This window comes from Canis lupus, chromosome 1, assembly GCF_003254725.2.
Source record: "Canis lupus dingo isolate Sandy chromosome 1, ASM325472v2, whole genome shotgun sequence".
NCBI classification, from domain to species: Eukaryota; Metazoa; Chordata; class Mammalia; order Carnivora; family Canidae; genus Canis; species Canis lupus.
The window spans coordinates 74,090,410-74,113,256 of NC_064243.1; the positions used below are offsets into that span (position 1 = coordinate 74,090,410).

Sequence of the window (22,847 nt, forward strand, 5' to 3'; positions counted from 1 at the left end):
TATTTATTTTTTCATTGGATTTTTAAAAACATTGTATTTGCATTTTGATAAATTTCTTTGGTCATTAGAAAAAACCACAGTTTAAAAAATAGCTAAAACTTTGAAACAAAATGTTAGACCATTTTTCTAAAAAGTTATTTAAAAAAAATACAGACTTTAAAAAAGTGGGTACCTAGTAAATATTAATTTTTTAAAAAGATTTTATTTATTCATGACACACACACACACACACACACACACAGGCAGAGACACAGGCAGAGGGAGAAGCAGGCTCCATGCAGGGAGCCCGACACGGGACTCGATCCTGGATTTCCAGGATCATGCCCTGGGCTTTGGAGGTGCTAAACCTGGGCTTGAGCCACCCAGGCTGCCCTAATTTCTTTTTTATACGATTAGTTAATAGAGTTAATGTTGATTTAAAACTCTTATGCAGAGAAGTGTCTCTTACTAAGCCAAATTCAGTGCTGTGTTCATATAACATTTACTTTTTAGCTATTAATAAAGCTTGTTTTTTAGAGCAGTTTTAGATTCATAGCAAAGTTGAATAGAAAGTACAGAATTCCCATATACTCCCATCTGCCCCTACATTGTATACTTTTCAGATTTGTTAGTTAATAAGTTGTGTGAGCTTAATGTTTTAAGAAATAGTTCTTTTCTTATATTAAAAAACAATGTTCAACCTCAAGAATGTTCTTATATTACTGAATCTTAGGCTGTAAATGATCTTTATTTTCTGTGAACTAATTAAGAGTCATAGCTTTTCTAAAGCCTTTAAATTAAGAAGGCAAGTAAATGTTCTCATAAAGTCAGGTTACATTTCCTAGAATATTTGGAGATGGATAACTATTTAAACGTTCAGTCTATCGAGGCGCCTAGGTGGCTCAGTCGTTTGAGCGTCCAGCTCTTGGTTTCGGCTCAGGTCATCATCTCATGAGTCATGGGATCAAGCCCTGACTCAGGCTCCTTGCTTAGTGGGGAATCTGCTTAAAGATTCTCTCCATTTGTCCCTCCCTCTCCCTCTCAAATAAAATTAAAAAATCTTAAAAAAAAAAGTCAATCATTTTATAAAGGCATGTGCTTTGTGTAAGGTAAGTAACAGTTTTAACAATTTATTTTCTTCAGTTACTGTGTGCTTTTAGTCTGGTCATTGAAAAGCTGTTTTAAAGTACCTTCTCTTGGGGATCCCTGAGTGGCTCAGCGGTTCAGCGCCTGCCTTTGGCCCAGGGCGTGATTCTGGAGTCCCGGGATCGAGTCCCGCATCGGGCTCCCGGCATGGAGCCTGCTTCTCCCTCTGCCTGTGTCTCTGCCTCTCTCTCTGTCTATCATGAATAAATAAATAAAATCTTAAAAAAAAAAAACAGATATAAAGTACCTTCTTTCTAAATGATGTGTGCTCTCATTTTCACCTGCATCTTTTGTTGGTGTTAGAATTTCACTTATATTAGAGATTCATTTTTATCTAAAAATTAAACAATAGGGATCCCTGGGTGGCTCAGTGGTTTAGCACCTGCCTTTGGCCCGGGGTGCGAACCTGGAGTCCCGGGATCAAGTCCTGCGTTGGGCTCCTGGCATGGAGCCTGCTTCTCCCTCTGTCTGTGTCTCTGCCTCTCTCTCTATGTCTATCATGAATAAATAAATAAATTAATTAATTTAAAAAATTAAACAATAAACAATGTCCCAATTTATAGGCCATTTTTTATCATTTCATGTGGTAATGTTTAACTTTTGATAAACCTTACATTGTTTATTAGGAAACTATCAGTTGGCATGGTAATGAGTTGTGGTAAAATATTTTTTTTGCTGCAGTAGAACAAATTTGAAATGAGCATTCCTAATTGGCAAGGCATCAATGGCCTTGATCTGTTTGATTTCTTTTTGTTTTTAACATAGTTAGCTTTCTTTTGTTTTTTATTTGCCAGTTTCTTTTATCATACAGTAAAAATATATCTATATATTAATGCTAAGATATACAAATCAGGACCTTGATTTTGACAGTAGTGGATTACGAGAAATACTAGCAATGTCTTGCAAAAATATAATTTCACACATGAACTCCAAGAGTAATATAACCACAAAATGTTTATTTTTTTCCCAGTGTGTTAGTGAAAATAGTTTGCGTGTAATGAATGAGAATAAACATTTTAGAAATGTTTTTTTGACACTGAAAATGATCTTATATTGTTAAGACATTGTGCTTATTGGGTTTGTAGGCCCAAAGTACCTTTTAATTTTATTAATATAATTATAAATTTCGTTTATGTAATTATGAGACACAGCCAGAAGATAGCAAATACCCTAATTATAATATGAAATTATTTGGAATTGCTTTATTTCTAGGGTTTACAGATTGGTACCCGAGAGTTGGAAGAAATGGGAGCAAAATTTTGTGTCGGTCTGTTGCGTTTGAAAAGACTAACATCCCCATTGGAATATAATCTGCCTTCCGGCCTGCTTGACTTTGAAAATGACTTGATTGAATCAAACTGCAAAGTAACTAGGTAAGACATTTATTTCATTCTTTTATTATATTACAGTATACTGTTAGACTTCATTAAATTAAATAGTGGAAAGGTACAGAGATTTTGATGGTTAAGAGCAGTTTTGGAATTAATACAAGTTTAAAATCTAGGCTACATATTTATTCCAAATTGTGGTTATATTCTTCATTCTTTAAACATTGATATTTGGATGAGATTGTAATGAAATATCCTTATATTTTGAATGCTATTTTTAGTGATCTTAATGGTTTACCTTTAACCCAAAAATAAGCAACGTGGTAAACAGTACTTAGATAATATCTAAATTAAGAGGACTTGGAATCAGGATTCATACTTGAGAAGAAATTTTATTTTGTTGATATCTACATACATCAAATGGCTTTCCAGTAACCTTCTGGTTGCATATATTAAGAACAGCTAATTAATTGAGTATCCCTTTAAAAATATATAAAATTTAATTATATCTGTCAAATATTATTCCCAATAATTTGCTCCCTAAATTCAGTATATAAAAAATTTGATCAGTTACAGGCTCAGATATAACTCAGTATTATAATTCATTTTTTTAAAGATTTTATTTATTCATGAGAGAGAGAGAGAGAGAGAGGCAGAGACACAGGCAGAGGGAGAAGCAGGCTCCATGCAGGGAGCCTGATGTGAGACTCAATCCCGGGACTCCAGGATCATGCCCTGGGGCCAAAGGCAGGCGCTAAACCGCTGAGCCACCCAAGAATCCCAAAATCAGTATTATAATTCTTAATCATAATACCAGGCCTTAGCATTTTATAGTTTGATGTATATGGGCAAGAATATGCTCATTTTATAGAATCTTCATGATTTTTCTTGTTAGATACTGACTTGTCATTTGTCAGTTTATATTGCTGTCTTCTGTTGGCAATTAGCTTAGGAGTGTTTTTGTTTTGTTTTAGCTTGGGAGTTTTAAATGTGGTAAAACGTTAATTAGAGCTCTATTCTTTTTAATGTAAAAGTTGAGAGAGTAATCACCTGAATTCTCTACCCCTTAATAATGGAAGTAAATATATAAAGATTGTCAGTTGTTCTGACTGGTATTTTGAAGCCTTTCTTTAAGTTATTTCATGTATTCTTTTTTCTCCCAGCTTTATTGGAGTATAATTCACAAATAAAATTGTAGTATCTTGATGCTTTGAAATACACACACACACGCACACATACATATATACATACACAGACGTTTGTAGAAAGATTGCCCCCAGTGTGTGTGTGTGAATGAATATGATCATTTCAGTTCTGCTCTTCAAATTTCAGTCGTACAGTCTAGTATTATCAGCTGTAGTCACCATGTTATATACATTATTTCCTCAGACCTTATTCATCTCAAGGCTGAAAGTTTGTACCCTTTTACCAATCTCCATTTTTCCCTATACCCCTGGCAGCCACTTTGCTACTCTCTTCAATCTACCATCATATAGTATAACACCCAGTGCTCATCCCATCAAGTGCCCTCCTCACTGCCCATCACCCAGCCACCCTATCTCCCTCACCCTTCTCCCCTTCTGCAACCCTTTGTTTCACAGAGTTAGGAGTCTCTCGTGGTTTGTCTTCTTCTCTAATTTTTTCCCACTCAGTTTCTCTCCTTTCCCTTTATAGTCCACTTCACTATTTCTTATATAAAGGATTTTCTTTTTAAAGGCTGAATGATATTTCCTTGTATATTTGTATATTACATTTTCTTTATTCATCCATTGATGGACACTTTACTTAGGTTGTTTTGATACTTTGACTATTACAACTAATACTGCTTTGAACATGGGAGTGCAGATATTTCTTTAATAGCTAATGATTTCATTTCCTTTGGATATATATCCAGAAATGGCATTGCTGGATCATATGGCAGTTCTATTTTTAATTTCTTGAGGAACCTCCATACTGTTTTCCATAGTGACTGTACTAATCTACGTGGCAAGCAGCAGTGTATAATTGAGCACTTTTTCATATACCTATTGGTCATTTGTATGTTTTCTCGGAAAAAAAGGCATGTATTTAGGTCTTTTTCCCATTTTTAAAAGTTGGGTTATTTGGGGTTTTGTTTTTGGTTTTTTTTTTTTTTTTTTTTTGCTTTTGACTTCTTATGTATGTTTTCTATTAACCCCTTATCAGATATGTGGTTTGCAAATATTTTCTCCCATTCCATAGGCTGTCTTTTTATTTTATTGATGGTTTTCTTTGCTGTACAAACACTTTTAGTTTGATATGGACTTGTTTTTGCTTTTATTGCCTTTGGTTTTAGTGTCAAAAAAGAAATGATTGCTAAGCCCAGTGTCAAAAGAGTTTACTCTCTGTGTTTTCTTCTAGGAGTTTTGTGATATCGTATCTTACTTTCTAGTCATTAATATGTTTTGAGTTGCTATTTGTATATGGTATAAGATTCCAGGAGTCTAGTTTTACTCTTTTGCATGTGTCTGTCAAGTTTTCCCAGCACCATTTAATGAAGAGGTTGTCCTTTCTCAATGCATATTCTTGATCCCTTTGTCAAAAATTAATTGGCCATATATGCAGGGGTTTATTTCTGGGCTGTATTCTGTTCATTGATCTATGTATCTGTTTTTATGCCAGCACCATGCTGTTTTGATCACTATAGCTTGCAGGAAGTGTGATGCCTCCACCTTTGTTGTTCTTTTTCAAGATTGCTTTGGCTATTCAGGGTCTTTTGTAGTTTGTTTCTTTGAAAAATGCCATTGACATTTGGAATCCCTATTCCATTAAATCTGTACATTGCTCTTGGTAGTTTGGGCATTTTAACAACATTAGTTCTTCTAATTCTTGAGCACAGACTATTTTTCTATTTATTTGTATCTTTTTTAGTTTCTTTTATCACTGTCTTACAGTATAGATCTTCCACCTCCTTGGATAACTTATTCTTGTTTTACTTATTTATTTTGCTGCTGTAGTAAATGGGGTTGTTTTAATTTCTATTTTCATAGTTCATTGTGGATGTATAGAAATGCAAATTTTTTGTTTATTTTGTTTCTTGCATCATTACTGAAATTGCTCATTATATCTAACACCTTTTAAATGACATTTTTATGGTATCTATATACAATGTCATCTGCACCTAGAGAAAATTTTACTTCTTTCTTTCTGATTTTGATGCCCTTTATAATCCTTATTCTTGCCTAGTTGCTCTGGCTTGGGTTACCAGTACTAGGTTAAATAAAAGTGGTGAGAATGGGCATTCTTGTGTTTCTGATCTTAAAGGAGCTTAAGCATTTTGTCACTGGGTATGATGTTAGCTATGGGCTTGTAACATACCAACTTTATTATGTGGAACTGTGTGTCCTTTTTACCTAGTTTGTTGAGAGTTTTTATCATGAATGGATGTTGAATTTTGTCAGATATTTTTTCTGCCTCTATTGAGATGAATGCATGATTTTTATTCTTCATTTTGTCAATGTGGTGTATCACATGGATTGGTTTGCAAATGTTGAACCATCCTTGCATGCCAGAGATGAATCCCCCTTGACTATGGTATGTGTTTGATCCTTTTGTCGTATTGTTGAATTCAATTTCCTAATATTTTATTGGGGATTTTTGCATCTAAATTCGTCAAGGATATTGGCCTGTAATTTGCTTTTTTTGAGTGCCCTTGTCTGGCGTTTGTATCAGGGTAATGCTGGCTTTGTAAAATGAGTTTGGAAGTGAAGTGTTCCTTCTTATGTTTTGAAGAATAAGAGTTTGAAAAGGATTGATATATTATTATTCTTTAAATGTTTTGTAGAATTCATCAGTGAAGCTATCTGGTCATGGACTTTTCTTTGTTGGGAGATTTTTGATTACTGATTCCATCTGGTCTAACATGTAGTTTAATTCTAATGTTTTCTTATTGATTTTCTGTCTGGATGATCTATCCATGTTGGAAGTGGGTATTTGAAGTCTCCTGCTAGTATTGCATTTCTCTGTATTTCCTTCTTTAAATTTTCTATATTTGCTTTATATAATATGTGCTTTTATGTTAAGTGCATAGGTATTTTATAACTATTATAGCCTCTTGATTAATTGACACTTTTATCATTATATAATGACCTTCTTTTTCTTTCTTTTTTTCCCCTGATGTAAGTACAGCTGCCCCCTGCTGTCTTTTGGTTTCTATTTTATTGATTATCTTTTTCTATAACTTCACTTTTAGCCTATGTGTGTCCTTAAAGCTGAGGTGTATTTCTTAGAGGGAACATACAGTTGGGTGTTATTTGGTTTTTTTCTTAAATCCATTCAGCCACTCTGTTTTTTGATTGACGAATTTAGGCCATTTATATGTAAAGCAATTATTGATAGGTATAAGCCTACTGTTGGCATTTTGTTCATTGTTTTCTGGTTGTTTTGTAATATTTTTGTTCCTTCCTTTTTTGCTTGCTTCCTTTGTGATTTTATGATTTTCTGTAATGGTATGCTTTGATTTCTTTATCTTTTGTGTGTCTAATAGAGGTTTTTGTGTTGTGGTTACCATGAGGTTTACATAAGATATATTTATAACAGCTTATTTTAAGCTGATAATTACTTAACTTCAAATACATACCATAGCTCCCCTTTTCCCACATTTTGTTTTTGATGTCACAATTTGCATCTTTTTACATTGTATATTCATTAACAAATTACTACAGTTATTTTTAATACTTTTGTCTCTTAACTTTCATACTATATTTATAAATGATCTGCCCATTCCGTGGAAACATTATAGTACTTTGAATTAAATTTAAATTTGCCTTAGCAGTGAGTTTTATATTTTCACTTGTTTTTGTTATTATCATTCTTTCATTTGAGCTTGAAAAACTCCCTTTAACATTTTTTTTAAGGTAAGGTGATGAACTCCTTAGCTTTTTTTGTCTGGAAAATTCTTTATTTCTCCTTTAGTTCTGAACGACAACTTTGCTGGGTAAAGTATTCTTAGTTGACCATGTGTTTATTTTTTATCCCTTTGAAGGTATCTTCTCACTCCCTTCTAGCCTGCAAGATTTCTGCTGAAAAAAATCTGATAATAGTCTTATGTGGGTTCTTATGTATGTAACAAGTTGTCTTCTCTTGCTACTTTAAAGATTTTCCTTCTCTTTAACTTTGGCACTTTAATTATAATGTGTCTTGGTGTGAGTCTCTTTGGGTCTTCGTAAATCTGGATGTCTGATGTCTTTTTTCCCCAGGTTAGGGAAATTTTCAGCCATTATTTCTTTGAATAAGCTTTTGGTCCCTTTATCTGTCCTTCTGGGACTTCTATAATGAATAAATTGATTTGTTCCTTTGTGTCCCATAAGTCCCTTAAGTAATTTTCACTCTTTATTCTTTCTTTTGCTCCTCTGTTGGATGAGTTCCACTGCCCTTTTGGAGTTCACTGATTCTTTCTTCCATTTGATGTAGTGTGCTGTTGAACCCTCTATTGAGTTTTTAAGTTCAGTTATTGTATTCTTCAGTTCTACGATTTCTATTCAGTCTTTTAAAAATATTTTGTCTCTTTGTTGAAATTCTCACTTTGTTCATGCATTGCTATCCTGACTTTGTTGAAAATCTTTATGACTATTTTTTTTTTCTCTTTTTTTTTTCTTTATGACTATTATTTTGAATTCTGTATCGTGTAAATCACTTGCCTGCATTCTTTTGAGATCTATTTCTAGATATCTATTTTGTTCTTTTGTTTGGAATATAGTCCTTTGTTTCTTCATTTTCCATGATTCTCTGTTTTAGTTTCTGCACATTAGATGAAATAGCCATCTCTCCCAACCTTGGCAGAATGCTCTTATGTAAGAGAGAAATCTCATTGATCAGCCTGGCTTGAGGTCCTAGTTGTGTGTCAGACTTTTGTGATTGCCCAAGCCTATTTCTTTGTTCTTAGTGGCTCCTAGTAGTTGAGGGTGCCAGATCACAGTAGTATCCCAAAAAGGAGGATCATAGTCAGCACCTAGATGGAGGGTATTTAGAAGCTGGATCCTCTAGCAGCAGCTGGAAAAGTATATAGTTAAGCCCCTTCCAGGGAAAAGCTGAAAGATGGATGTTTTTGCCTATTTCTTCTGTGCTAGCCTGAGTATAAGCTGTAGGAGATGCTTCTGTGGCTAAGAGCTGTTTCTTTCTTTTTTTTTTTTTTTTAATTTATTTATGATAGTCACAGAGAGAGAGAGAGAGAGAGAGGCAGAGACACAGGCAGAGGGAGAAGCAGGCTCCATGCACCGGGAGCCCGACGTGGGATTCGATCCCGGGTCTTCAGGATCGCGCCCTGGGCCAAAGGCAGGCGCCAAACCGCTGCGCCACCCAGGGATCCCGAGCTGTTTCATTCTTTGTTACAGTACAATGGGACTCATGAATGCAAGACCTTCGTGCTGCTAGAGCCAGGCTATTTGTAGGTCCATCTCTTCATGGCAGCCATGAAAGCTGAGGTGCCAGATGTGTATACAGTCTCCTTTCAGGGTGATATGAGTAACTTTGGTTATTGGAGCACCCTGCAGGGAGAAGGTAGGATATGTATCTGCTGGCTTCCCTACTCTTTGAAGAGGATGGCAGCCCACAGTGCCTGCTAAATTAGAAGTGTGGCCCTCGGACTGCAGCTTTTAAAATATGCAGATAAAACTGTTTCATGGAAAGACTGAGTGATGAGCAGTTTTGCCTGTTTCCCTGGGTGGTGGGAAGTATTGGCTTCTACATACCAGTTAAGACTTGCTTCTTTGTTTATTATAGCTTTGTGGATTCCAGGGACACAAGTCCTGTTGACTGTCAGAGCTAAGTGTATTTTTTCTAACCAACCTTTCATTCACCCATGCTTTCTTTAGCTGGGTCTAATCTGATGTGAAATTTATCTTTTTACTTCTTAATTGTAGTTAATTAGGGGGATTTGGGGAAAAAAGCTCTTGAGGGCCACTGGGGGATGATTTTTTAAAAATTTGATAAATGTTGCCTTGGGGCATAAAGTCCAGTAGCTAGCATTCTGGAGGCCCAGTAGACTTATTTTTGAGCAGATTTTCACTTACTCCCCTGACACCCATTTCTGTCTTTTGGCCCCAACTGAATAGCCTCTCTGATAATAGTCTTTAGAAAGCCATCTTTCCATCTCTCTGAACTAGGGAATAACCTAAGGAAGATGATCTGAAGGTCTAACTGCTCTTTATAAAATCTTTTAATTAATTACTCTCTTTTTAATTGCACCTTGATAATCACTATCTCCAATTCTTAGCTTTCCCCTGACTTCATAACGCAAATCAGTGTTTTCCCCCGTGGCTTCCACTGTTGTAAATACTTGAGCAAAGTGGAGGTTGGCACTCAGGCCTGTTCATTTTTCATCCATCTGCCTCCATCTTCTAACATTTTGTTGATACCTCTCCTTTGCTATTATTTCCTCTTTCAGTTTTCTTTTTCCTGTGGATTATTCTTTAAAAAAAAAAAAAAGGTAATTATTTTACAGTCATCTTCATCCCTCTTGAGATTCAGTGTGTATTTTCTGTACTTTCTTCATGCGAAGCTACTGTTTATTTGTAAAAATGTAGGAACATTTTCTTCTGAGAAAATTAAATTAATATTGTTAGAAAATGATTTGTGACACTGTTACAGGTTAGGAAGGTAGACTGTCCAGGAGGACTGCTACAAGGGGTGAATATGGTGAGGCAAGGTGGGGTTTTATAGCCTGGGAGTAGAGGGAGGGATCAGTGGATGGAAAATTGCTAAGAGAAACCATCAGTGGAAGGGAGATTCTGACTAAACCGACCTGATGGAGTCTTTGCTGAAAGCAGGCCAGGCTGATGAGATAGAGTAGGGGATTTTGATAAACCAACTCAGCAAGATTCTTGCTACAGCTAGACTAAGCAGGCAGAGCCCCTGACCAAGGACAGAGACCAAGGTCAAGCCCTAGTTTATGAAAGAAGACTCAGAAAAGCCTGGCTCAAGTTTGGTCAAGGAGAGTCTGACAGTATAGATCATTGTGGCCAGATGTTAATGGGAATATGTATAGCAATGCAGTAAAGCTTACTGGTATTAATGTGCTTTTTTTAAATGTATAGTTTACCATTTAATTAAGCTAATCCTTAAAAACATCATTTTTGATGGCTGTGATGCCCATGCTTGAGTCTGGTGTGCATTTGTGAGTCATTTATTGCAACCATGTAGGAAATTCTTACAGCCATAATTAGATTAGAATATTTTCTAGGTAGATAAACCATGCCATGTAATTGAAGATCGTATTACCACTTCTAGTCCACTGGAAATCATAGTTGCTCATAACTGAAAATGAAGCATTTGTATTTTTGTGCTAAGTCAATGAAATATTGTTGTACCCACAAATCTAGAAGAGATTAAAATTATCTAGAAAAATAAGTTGGAAACTTAATATGAAAGCTTCAGGACCCCAGGCCAGATTTAATTATAATGGATGCTTTGAGGCTTATCATGAGAGAAATAAATGATCCTTATCATTGAGATTCAGGTAGGTAGGTATGAAGTTAGTAATTGTTCATCTCTAAGACAGCTGTACAAGGAATTTGATGATTGTAGATATTTATTATTTATGAGCTGTATTCTCAGTAGCCTCTTAGAAGAATGAAGTTATTCCTCCGAGTGCCTATTTGAGAGTTCAAAGTAAGAATATAGTATATCAGAATAAAGACGAATACATATTCCTTTGAAGAAGATTCATTCTGTCCTCTGGCAGGCAGGCTGTACAGTAGGCAGGTGGTCCTAGGTTGGCAAGGGACTGAGCTGGCTAGAGGTGAGTTTGTAAAACTTGAGAAACTTGTTTACCCTTGGTTCACCCATCCCCTCACTAAGTAGTAGCCCTCCAGAGGTCACTGTAGAAGGCCTAGGGCTTTTCCTTTCCAGCACCACAAGACTGCCTCCAGTTCCATTGTTTATTTTCTGGTTTGTTTGTTTTGCTGCTTCCTGCTTTGCTTTCAGCTGCTTGCACTGTGTATTTTAAGAATTTGTCACATGCTTCCAGAGGAGGACTGTTGGGGTCATATCTCTGCAACTCCCTTCTTTCAGGAAACTTGGCAGCTCTGAACTCCAAATTTTGCCTCCAATCCTTTGAAATTGCTGAAAGCTCTGATGACTTCTCTGCCTCTTAGCAGCTGCCCTTGCCTGGCCTTGGGTTCCTCTGGACTTTGCCCCATGCACCTTTTCTCTTGGTTGATTTTGCTTTGTATCCTTTCACTGTAATATACATCATAGCTGTTAATACAACTGTGTGCTGAATCCTGTACATCTTGCTAGTGCATCATTAAACCAGGGGTGGCCCTGGGATCCCAAACATGCACACGCATTTTGAGTTTCTGTTAAGTTCCATTATCTCTGAGATTTTCATGTTCTATTGAGAATGATCAGAGATAGATGATACTGAAGGCTGAAAGATGAATTGACCCAAGGTCTTCTATCTGGTAATTCCCAACAGAACCAGGAATTGTGTCCAGATTGACTCCAGAATTCCCCTGTAGTTTTGCTGTATCATGTATCTTCCAAGTGATGAAGCAAAATTACCACTGAGGATTGATTTCAGCTTTTGAGGCTGTCCAGCATTATTGGGAAACTTAACTATTTAGCCTTTTCATTATGTATAAGGAATGTTTTTAGATCAATAGTAAAATAAAGTCAGTTAGAGTTTAGTGACTTTTTTGAAGGCAGGTTAGTTATATTTTTGATCCAAAAAAGTATCAGTAAATTAATAACTTTCTTTCCTTTTTTAACCTCCAATAGAAATCCTCTTGTTAGAGATTCTGTACTCTGTTTGTGGGTATGTACGTGTATAGGAATGTGCAAATACTTACGTATACACTGTGGACAATTAAGACTGACAAAAATCATTACTTGTATTTTCTATAGATAATTTTGTTTGCTTTGATATTTAGTAGGTATGACATCTCTTATGAACTGGGAATCAAATTATATAAATAAAACATTTTAAAATATTTAGGCAGATAGAGATTTTTCTTTCACTTGAGACCTGATATTTCAATATAAAAAAGACATAATCAGCAAGTCACAAATTGCTGCTTATTTGAGCAATGGAATTTTTTTGTTTGTGTATCAATTTCAGAATTTCTCCCTCAGGATATCTTTATTGTGCTGTCTGAAAACAGGTAGGTTAAGCCTCAAAATTGTTGAAGAGTACAAGATTAAAGGATGGTTCTGAGTTACAAAAGTAAGGCCGTATTTTTAGTCCTGTTAGCTTGGGGCAGCCCATTGCATATTTTTTTATTATTATTATTTAAAAAAAATTTATTGGAGTTCAGTTTGCCAACATATAGCATAACACACCCAGTGCTCATCCCACCAAGTGCCCCCTTCATTGCCCATCACCCAGTCACCCCAATCCCCCATTGCGTATTTTTAGCCCTGTTAGCTTGGGGGCAGCAGCCCATTGCCTGGCCTCTTTAGGAATTGACAAAGATTAACATTTTTCTTTAACAAGGTAGGTTTTATTAATTTCATAGTAGCATTTTATATTGATACAGCTTAAGAATTTACAAATGCTTTCACTTACTACCTAAATGGAGCCAAACAACTTGTGAGGTAGTGAAGCTGACATGGTTATCTTTCCTTTAAACTTGAGAAAAGCTGGTGTTTGGAGAAAGTGGGTGACTTGCTCAAGATCATGCAGCTGGCTAGTGGGAGAGGAGAGGCACAGACACAATTTCTGACTCCGTATGCAGTGTTTTGCTTTTTTCATGCTTGTGGAGGTGACAGAGCTGAAGGTCTTACACCCTGGTGTCTCGGGCATCAAGTCAGCGCTGTCGCAGGTAGTCGGGCATACACTGAGGGAGACAGTGGACTTCGTAGGTTTAATTTTGCGTCGCTTACTAGTTTAACAAAATGATAGCCAGATCACTTTCTGAATCTGCGTGAAGCAGAGTTTTTTGTCATCTTTAGAAAATCAGTTGGAATTTTAAACCTTTTCTGTATCATAATGACTCCATACAGCAGAGAATTTCAACAAATTCATCCTGTGAGGAAGCGGTTTGGGCAAAGGTTTTGATATTTTTCCTGAAGCAGCCTGAGGACTAAAATGCTATTCTCGTTTAGAATAAAATGTTTCTTAGTGATTAAAACCCATAAGAGAAGGATGTGAGGGCAGGTATACATAGGCTAGCTGTTGGAGAATGAAGCAAACACAGGGCAGCAGGAGTAAACTTCTATGAAGAAAATTAGGGGGGTTAGGAAGTTGTGGGAGGAAAACGATAGTGATAGGAAATAATTAAGTGCTGATTAGAGTTTCTTTTTTTGTGATTGAATTATACATCAAAAGAAAACTTATTTTATAACTCTGGGGACAAATTACCTTAAAGTCTTTCTCTTACCTGGGGGTTACTGTGAGATAATGTATATGAAGGCCTTTTGTAAGTTGTACATTGTTCAAAACAGATGTTGGAATTATTAATGAAAGTAAAGCTGAATAGCTCTGATTGGTCTTGTGCCTTAAGTTTTTTTTACATTAAGTATAACCAATGCGTTGAGGTAATACAAAAATCAATGATCTCATTGTCCCTGTGGCTTCTCATAAAGAGTTCAGCAAAGTTTGTTTAGGACCTACAATGTGTTGAGCACTCTTGGGAGATGATAGGAGGTACTGATATGGTCAGTCACAGTTCCTGACCGCAAGGTGCTTATGAGAAGACAGACCCACAAATAGATGTTTCACCTGCATGGGAGAAGTGGTCAGTCATGATGTGTGGGGCCTAAAGGGAATGCAGAGAAAGAGGTCATTTAGCCCAAGATGGGCTTTCATAAAGGAAGAACACCTGAAGATGAGACTGAGCTGCAGTTTGAAGGAAATGTTAGTCATTGGGAGGAAAAAAGGTGGGAAATCTGCCCTGACCAGAGGAAGCAATGTCAGTGAAGGTTTATGATGTAAAATGTGAGCCAGGAAGTAATTCAGAGATTGATTGGCCAGACTCGCTTACTGAGAAATGTGGTTTTCTGACTCACTGAATGGATGATGTTGGATGAGGATGAGTGGATGAGCAGAGCAGGCTCGCTGGGGAGACTGGTGAGTTGCATTGCAAACATGCATTTGGGGAATCTGAGAGATTGCCATGTGAGTCTGTTAGCAAGTGCTTGTGTACACAGTGGAACTTCAAGGGCGAAGTCAGGTTAGTATTTGGATTTGGAAGTAATTAGTATGTGAGCTTACTCAGAGAGAGCTTGTGTATAAGAGTGGGCCAGGAGAGCATTTTTCTAAGCACCTATTTTTGAGGCATACAATGGAGGATGAAGAGCATGTAATCAGCAGTGGGGAAGGACAGAGGGGAATGAAGCACACCAGAAGACAGAAGTATTGGAATTTCCACCAGTTAAGTGCAACAACAGAGAGATCTGGAAGCAATGGGCTGGAGAGTGGCACCTGTAAAACCAGTCAGAAGGTTGCTTTCAGTGGAGTGATGAGGGTTGTGATCTTCTGTTCCCATGGTCTCGGGATTCCTGCAACTTTTTGGCCCTAGGCCTACTCACCACTCTTCCCTGCCCCCAAACACACACAGGTTAGCACTGCCTGCTCCTTTGTCCTTGCTGGATGGGCTTGCTGCATTTGAGCCAGAGAGTAGACCTTCATGAGCTGAGGCTGAGAACATGACTTTGATAGGACCTGCAGAAACAGGCATCAAATATCAGGGTCAGTGTGGGTGCCAGGAACGGAATAGAGTGTGAAACCCTTCCACTCCTGGGCATCAGGATGGATGATGCCAGAACATGGATGAAGTTTGTGTCACAGTCAACATGTGAAGGAGCCAAGATCGGAAATTGACAGGCTCAGATTATTTTCTGAACATTTCTTATTATGAGATTTCTTTTAATTTCCAGGAGCTTTGCCTTCCAGGTTGTGCTTTTCGACTTAAAAAAAAAAAAAAAAAAAGTGCTTATCAGTATCTGATCCTAGCATTGCTCCAAGCCTCCTTAATGTCTAGGAGCTTTTTTGGCTTGATCCTGGGCAGTTTTGTTGCTTCCAAATCATACTACTCCTGTTTCCTCAGCTTATAAGACTGTCTCCTAGCCTATAAGACTAAGCTTTTTCTTTAAACCCTTTCTCTTAGTTGACGTTGATTAATGTTCTAGTATTCAGCTGCCCATGTAACACTAGGTCCTGCTCTGACCTCAGTACACTGGCTGGGCTTCCTGTAACTGATCTCCTTTATACCAGACTATTTTCGTTGTTGGTGGTGTGGGGTGGGGTGCAGGAGTGGGTTGAAATCCTGCTGTCCATAGATCTGAACGATGCTTGCCCACCGACCCACTGCATGGATTTTTTTGTGTGTGTGTTCGTTCTCCTACCTGTTGGGAGACTCTGAGATGTTGTGAGCACACTGCTCTGGTCGTGGTGCCTTCTCGCTGTGGAGTGAACCTCTGCAGTCCTGGCTGGTTTCTCCCATCCCTGTACCAGCAGGATGCATGGCTTTTGAGCAAATCTGCCCTCTTCCTTGCATTTCCATGATCATTTCTTCTTGGTGAGACAGTCTCCAGGAAGAAAGTAAGCAAGTTTCTCCCCCTCACTTCTGTCCTTCCCCTTCCTTTGTTTTAGCTGAAGGCTACATCTAGTCTAAGAGTGTGTTCTAATAGTACTTTATGTGTGCTGCGATTCACCGTTCAGATAGGTAATAAACTCTCACATAGTCCTTCAAGCCACTTAGCTGGCTAATCGGGACTACTCCATCACAGCACAAGCTCTGAACTTTTAAAGAAGTTTGCTATATAAGGTCAAGGTGGTTTTGCAATATATTTTTAATAAGCAAGATAAAAACAATTCTAGGAAAAAAGATAATCTCACTTAATGAGTTTTGCTTTCTCTTTTCAGAAAATGAGAACTGTATAACCCATTAACTTGTCTTTCCTGCCTAAACTTTTGGTTATTTAAACCAAGCTTCATATTCAACTCCTTTCATTCTAGATGCCTAATGACATTTGTTTCTCTGCTCATTTTAACAGATTATTGTTCCCTTTTTATTGTCTGATTTTATAGCTTTTAATTGCATTCATGATGGGAAATCCTTTTGGAAGCAGGTGGAATATAAACACACATACATCTGTGTGAAATTAAGATAGTTTTGGCCACAAAATGGGGACACTGAAATGTTTCCGTAGTGTTTCACTGATAATGCTGTGTTGGGTGCACGGGTGCACACGTGTGTGTGTATAAAATCTCCCAAATGGAGAGAAATCAGAATACTGTGATTTTTTTTTTTTTAAGAGGAAAGAATATGTTACCCTGTAGTGGAAAAGTTGTCTTTATCCCAAACAACATACCTAATGAAATATTCAGAAGCACTTAGTGCTTTTAAGCAAATACCTTATTCTGTGTCCCAAGGGCAAGTAATGAATCGGGTGTGGAGTGTTCACTTGTTTTTCATTTTTTTTCTTGACCAGTGGAAACTAAGAGGAAGAGTATATGGGCTGTTTTATGGCAAATAATCATTATATAGACTTAGAACAAGTGGTCTTAGTGTTTAAATACCACCAGTTTCTTATGACAGATGGATTAATAAGATAAATAAAAATAAAGCTTATTAAAATGGTCTGTTCCTTTTCAGTGATTAAGATAGAACTTTTAACCCTGAAAATTGATGAAGCCCTTCAAAAAAGCAACCTAATAGGGGAGTTTCTTGTATTTTATAGCTATCTAATTGTAGGGTGTATGTTGACAGTCTTGTCATATAATTAATGCTTAGCATCTCACCCTTTATGGTCTCAAGTGTTAAAAATCTCCTAACGTGTTCATTTGGATAACATTTCCTTAAAGGTAATGTAAACTACTTACTTTATTTTGAAATCAGAGTTAACCCAATGCGGTCACATGACCTTATATTAGAACCTTAGGATCTAATGAAGTCTCGTGTGCTCTATATGCTCTGGCCACAGCCCTACCACTTATGTTTTGGATGAAGATGAGCCTCGATTCCTTGAAGAAGTGGATTACAGTGCAGAAAGTAATGACGACTTAGATACTGAATTGGCGGAAAACGCAGGAGATTATGAACCTTCTGCTCAGGAAGAAGTACTTTCTGACTCTGAATTATCAAGAACATACCTACCTTAAGCCTTCTGCCATCTCTTGTTAAGTGCAAAAAAGAAAGGAAATATCTCGATTTTCTTACACAGGAAGTTTGAGAGAAATGAGTTAATAGCTGACTCAAAAAAGAAATAAAGTAACTTAGGCCTGTTTGGTTTCAACACAATAAATATATTATTAATTCATGATAAAATTGGCACTTGTTTTATTTTAGATATTCAGTGCACTTGATACAGCATTGAATGATCAAATATTGGATTTACTTTTTTTTAAAAAAAGAAGCTGAGTATCATTGCATGAATTTTTATCTTCTTATGGTTATATCCTGCATCAAATGGATACATTTTGACGTGTGTCAGAATATAAAATCTGAATTCTAGAGTTGTCGGAAATCCCAAGTTGTTGAAAACGAATACATATGTACATGGATTTCTCTAGCTGTGTGACTATGTAGGGTGGGTAGATATTGAAGATAAGACTGTCCTTCAGAATCATGTTAACTGTGGACTTGTGACTGAAATAACCCAGAGTTTGCTTTGAAAGCATTACATTCTCTACTTACAAATTAAATAAAAGCTATATTAAATGTTGAATTCATTTTGTCATCCTTTTTAACCAGCACAGATTATTTGGTTTATAGAGTCTTTGTGAGAATATTATAAAAATCCAACATCTGAACACATTGATAAAAATTAAAAAAAAACAAAAAAAACCTTAATTTACTAGTGTTAGGTTTTTTCTGGTGTGGGTATACCTCTACTTGTCATAAAAGATAGCTCTTTTCTCTATAACTATGTCGCTTGGATGCTCCTGAAGTGTTTACTACTATAGTCAGTTTGTTAAGCTTGAAAAATGCAGTGAGGTTACAATCCAGTGTTAAGTGTGTATCTGTATATTATGCGTATTTAGCATTTCCTGAGCTGTGTGATGCTGTTAGACTTGCTGATGGGATGTCACCTAGGGCGTGCTGACCCTGGCGTTTGTGTCTAGGTGACTGCGATAATTGTAAGCCACTTCTTGCAGTGGCACCTTTCTGGTTTAAACTGGCCTGCTGCAAGAATGACTTTGTCTTATATGGAATAAAACTAGTTCAGTGACTTTGGATAAGTGCCCTATGAACTAAGTTTCTGTTGTAATAAAATAAATCCAAAAGAAATACCTCATTAACAGATTCTTGCCAGGACTCTGGTGCTTCAGTTTGGGTACATTATCTTCGCTTATTCCTGATTAGAATTTTTTTAATCTTTTTTTTTAAACCTACAGTAATGGAAAAGATAAAAGTGTATTTCAAGTTTTTGCATTTTCCAAATCAGTGGCTTTCACACTATCATTTGAAGCATTTTATCCATCGTGTAACTTCTTTTTGATGTCCTAGGAGCTATGTTTGAAAACATGTATGGGGCAATTGATAGAGTTCTTTTTTGCTTAGTAGCCTAATTCTTATTAATCTCAGAAAACAAAGACTAGATTGTGAGGCTTGCCAGTCCTCTTAGTGTTTGGTGAGCTAATTTGGGAAAGATCAGGATACTTTAGCAAGGTAAAATATTACTTATTTAATAATTTATCTAATTCATAAAGTTATTTATTTGTATTTGTATATTTCATATATAAAATAATTGCATATTTAATTGTGACTTTTTCAGAGAGTGGATTATGGAATCACCATGTCTGGATGTAAATTTTTCTTGATTCTTATAAAACTCGAAATTAAAACCCAAGGTATCCATGTATGAGAAGCAATTATAGTTACTATAATGTGCAGATAACTGAGAGCTTCAATTTATTATGTTGCAGTGTAAAAATCCCTTACCATGTACTTCTGTAATATTTCATGTTGATGAAGTACATCTTTTAGTATGTTACAAACCCGAATATGCCTTTTATTATATAATTATTCACAAGGTTGAAGAGAAAGTCTTTATAGTTAGGAAATGATTTTTTCCTTAATAAATAGCTTTGGAAAAATAATTTAAAATCCTAAGTTTCCTAATTAGCGGACAAAAGTGTCATTGGCTATTAAAAGCTACATTGCCCCCCAGTTTTTCTCTCTATGGCTTTTTCTTTTCAGGATTTTTTTTTCTTTTTAAAGATTTTTATTTTATTTATTCATAGAGACAGAGAGAGAGAGGCAGAGACACAGGCAGAGGGAGAAGCAGGCACCACACAGAGAGCCCGACGTGGGACTCAATCCCGGGTCTCCAGGATCACGCCCCGGGCTGCAGGCGGCGCTAAACCGCTGCACCACCGGGGCTGCCCTCTTTTAGGATTTTCAAAGAATGATTGAGATACCTTCAAGGCCATAATCCTGAAAAAGTAACGTGTAGCTGATAGACTGAGTCTAACGATAGAGTTTAGATTTATTTAATTTGCCTTGTATTTGGAACTGTAAATTTCTTAAATGTGATTTTGATCTGATCCAGTGGTTCTCATATGGTGTTGTATGCATCAGATTCACCTGGAGGACTTGCTTCTCAAAACAGAGATAGCTGATAACCATGTGGACCTGGGGAGGCCCCAGATGTGCATTTCTTAAAAATCCTCAGGTGGTAACGCAGCAGGAGCCATGCTAGGAGAACCACTGTATGATCTTATGTGCTCTTCCAGCCCCTGGATTCCTAGGAATCCCGGGACCTGTGAACTGGAAATTGGCACTGGGGATGGTTTAGATCAAACTGAGGTGTAGAATCAAGAAAATAGACACACGGAGGTGGAGCGAGGTCCCTAGGGTTTCAGCCCAGGTCTGCAGAACCTAGCCTCATGTTCTTGCCATAAAAGGAGATGCCGTCCTTGGCTTTTTCCTGAACAGTAAGCAATATAAAAAGCTTAAGCGATCTCTGGAGTTTGTGGATAAATTCCACATTGAGTTCAGGCAAGGCAGAATGCAAAAACCTGTGGTTCACATCGGCATTCTCTGTGTTGCCGTCCTCGTGTTGTTTGAAGACCGGCTTTTGTCCTGCCCTAAGTATCTTTCTTACTCAGCTCCTGCCACGTCTGCCAGTGCTGTGTGGTGCTTAGAAACACGGACGGTTGTTTGATTCCTGATTACAAATGAGTAACCTGGAGTTCCGCTTCAGATAGCACACTAACAGCAATGAATATGTACTTCTACAAATATCCAAGTGAAGATGACCATATTATTATAAGCACTGAAATGGATAATATAATAAATGTACTAATGGAATTGTCTTTGTGCATGATCCAGAAATAAATGACACTAATGAAACCATAAGTGTATCTTTAAAATCCTTTGGTTTTCCTATCCATATTTTGTTATAGAACATTAATTGAAAATCCATGAATTCAAAAAAAAAAAAGAAAAGAAAGAAAATCCATGAATTCAGTGAATCAACTGCATACAAACCCTAAAGTGTCTCCATTCAGAAGAACCTGGTGAAGCAGTATTTCAACTGAAAGACCATTCTACTTTATCCAATAGAATGTTCTTATTAATACTAAGTATTTCTCTGGCTAAGGCACATTTGAATTCCTGCACAGAAAAAGGGAAACTCGGAAGAAAGTCTCCTTTTCTTCATGAGAATTCGCATTTTGAGGGTTGAGTTCCTGGAATGTCAAATTTCAGTAGTTTTCCACTTAACTCTTAACTCTGTGGGGCTGACCATTACCTGACCAGTAACTGAGACCTGTCTCCCCTCCTTCCACCTCATAGCCTCCTCATACTTCAAGCCCTTTTAATCTCATGGCACCCTCTATCAGCTCTTAGGCTTCAGAGCGAGGCTGGTTATTGGGGCCATTGAGTAATTAAACTTCTCGTTTTGAGGTTGATGGAGAGGCAGGACCTAAATCCAAATGAACGAGCCCCCTGTACTGGTGCTTGGGGCCTTGTGTAGGCCAGCCAGGGTAACATTCTGGCATCTGGGACGCAGCTGACGCTGCCGAGAACCGAAGTGACCCGGTGACCTGTGGCTGTGGGGTTGCACGCAGGCCTCCTCACAAGCCCCTGCTGAGTGGAAGTGGACTCGTGGGGCCCTCCTAACTGTAGACCCACACAACACGGAAGCGCTGACAAGACTTAGCTCCAGGTACTCAGGAAAGTTCACCTTTGTAGTAAGTAACTAATGTGAGCCTGTCCCTTTCCAAGATGTCATGAGAGGATGCCACACGAGAGTGAGGTGAGCAGTAACAAAAATCTGGTCAGCGGAGTCATGATGCTGGTAAAGAGCTTCGATAAATGGCAGGTGGGGAGAAACTGGGAGACACGGATGCTTGTTGAAAATTAAAATAGAAAAGGCTAGCGTTTAACAATTACAAGTCAAGTCTGCACTTTTGACAGTAGATGGGCTTCTTTGTAGTGTTTCCTCTGACAGTGAATGTAATGAGGGAATTTTAAGTCGGGAAACTTCTCTTCATGTTCAGTGCTAAATACTGAACCAAAGCTACATACTCTCTACAGTGTCAGGACTCTTACCATTTATATTTTCTTCCATGTCTGTAGGATTGCTTTTTCTCCTGTTTTCCTCATATTAATGCCTAGAAATGTTTGACATTTTATCTATTTTTCTTTTCAAATGTGGGCACTTGAAACACAGTGAACGAATTGTAGGATTTCATATAAAAAGATAAATTTAAAAATCTGAAAATAACCCGTTTAAAGCCTTATAATTTGTATTTAATGTAGAGAGAGGAGTGTCTAGTGCATAGCTACCCTTCTCAGCCTTTATTTCTCCTCCTGAATGGCTGCAGAAGATTAAAAAATAGCAGAAACTAAACCACCATTCTCACACTTGTGAAAATCCAGATCTGCTTACAGGATGAAGTGGACACATACATGTTTGCTTCCTGGTGACCCGTTCTCCCCTTGTCCTAACCCGTGTTCTGAGGTCAGTATCTTTCACCGAAACTTCAGGAGCGCGGCACATGACCCGAACCCAAACAGCAAATGTCAGGACTTGGGATGGTAGTGCTAGAACAGGGGCCCTTCCTTGAGAAGGAAAGATATATATAGCTGGCCGCTGCTGGCCTCCACGCAACCCCGAGAGGAGACCACTCCCAAGACAAGCCAGTGTTGAAGGAACAGAGCCAGAACATTGAGAGGAACTGGGTCTTTTTTATCATTTGAGCCCTGTATCAAGCTTTATGTGAAACCTTGAATTGGGCAATTATATTTGTTCAAGCTATTTAAACTGAATTTTACTGGTAAAAGTACGTCTTACACAGGTCTCCGAAACCTGTGTGAAAAACCAGCAACCTTTAGTGTCCATCCTCGAAGGGTGGCTCAGAGCACACATCCTGAGTGAGTTAAAAGGAAGAAATGAATTATTTTACCCAAATGGACACTCCGGACAGGCAAAAACAGCTGTCCTCTCACACATGTCAAACTGTCTTTTATATCTACTGGGCCA

General features: G+C 37.5%; 1 protein-coding gene across 1 annotated transcript in view; it reads left to right on the top strand.

Moving 5' to 3' along the window:
* Positions 1-18,080, top strand: part of AGTPBP1 (ATP/GTP binding carboxypeptidase 1) — a 177,031-nt gene extending 158,951 nt beyond the window's left edge. Inside the window, 2 exon segments of the mRNA XM_049116129.1 lie at positions 2,338-2,498; positions 17,337-18,080. Coding sequence (XP_048972086.1) covers positions 2,338-2,498; positions 17,337-17,514 — 339 coding nt within the window. The 3' untranslated portion in view covers positions 17,515-18,080.
* The last annotated feature ends 4,767 nt before the right edge of the window (positions 18,081-22,847 follow it).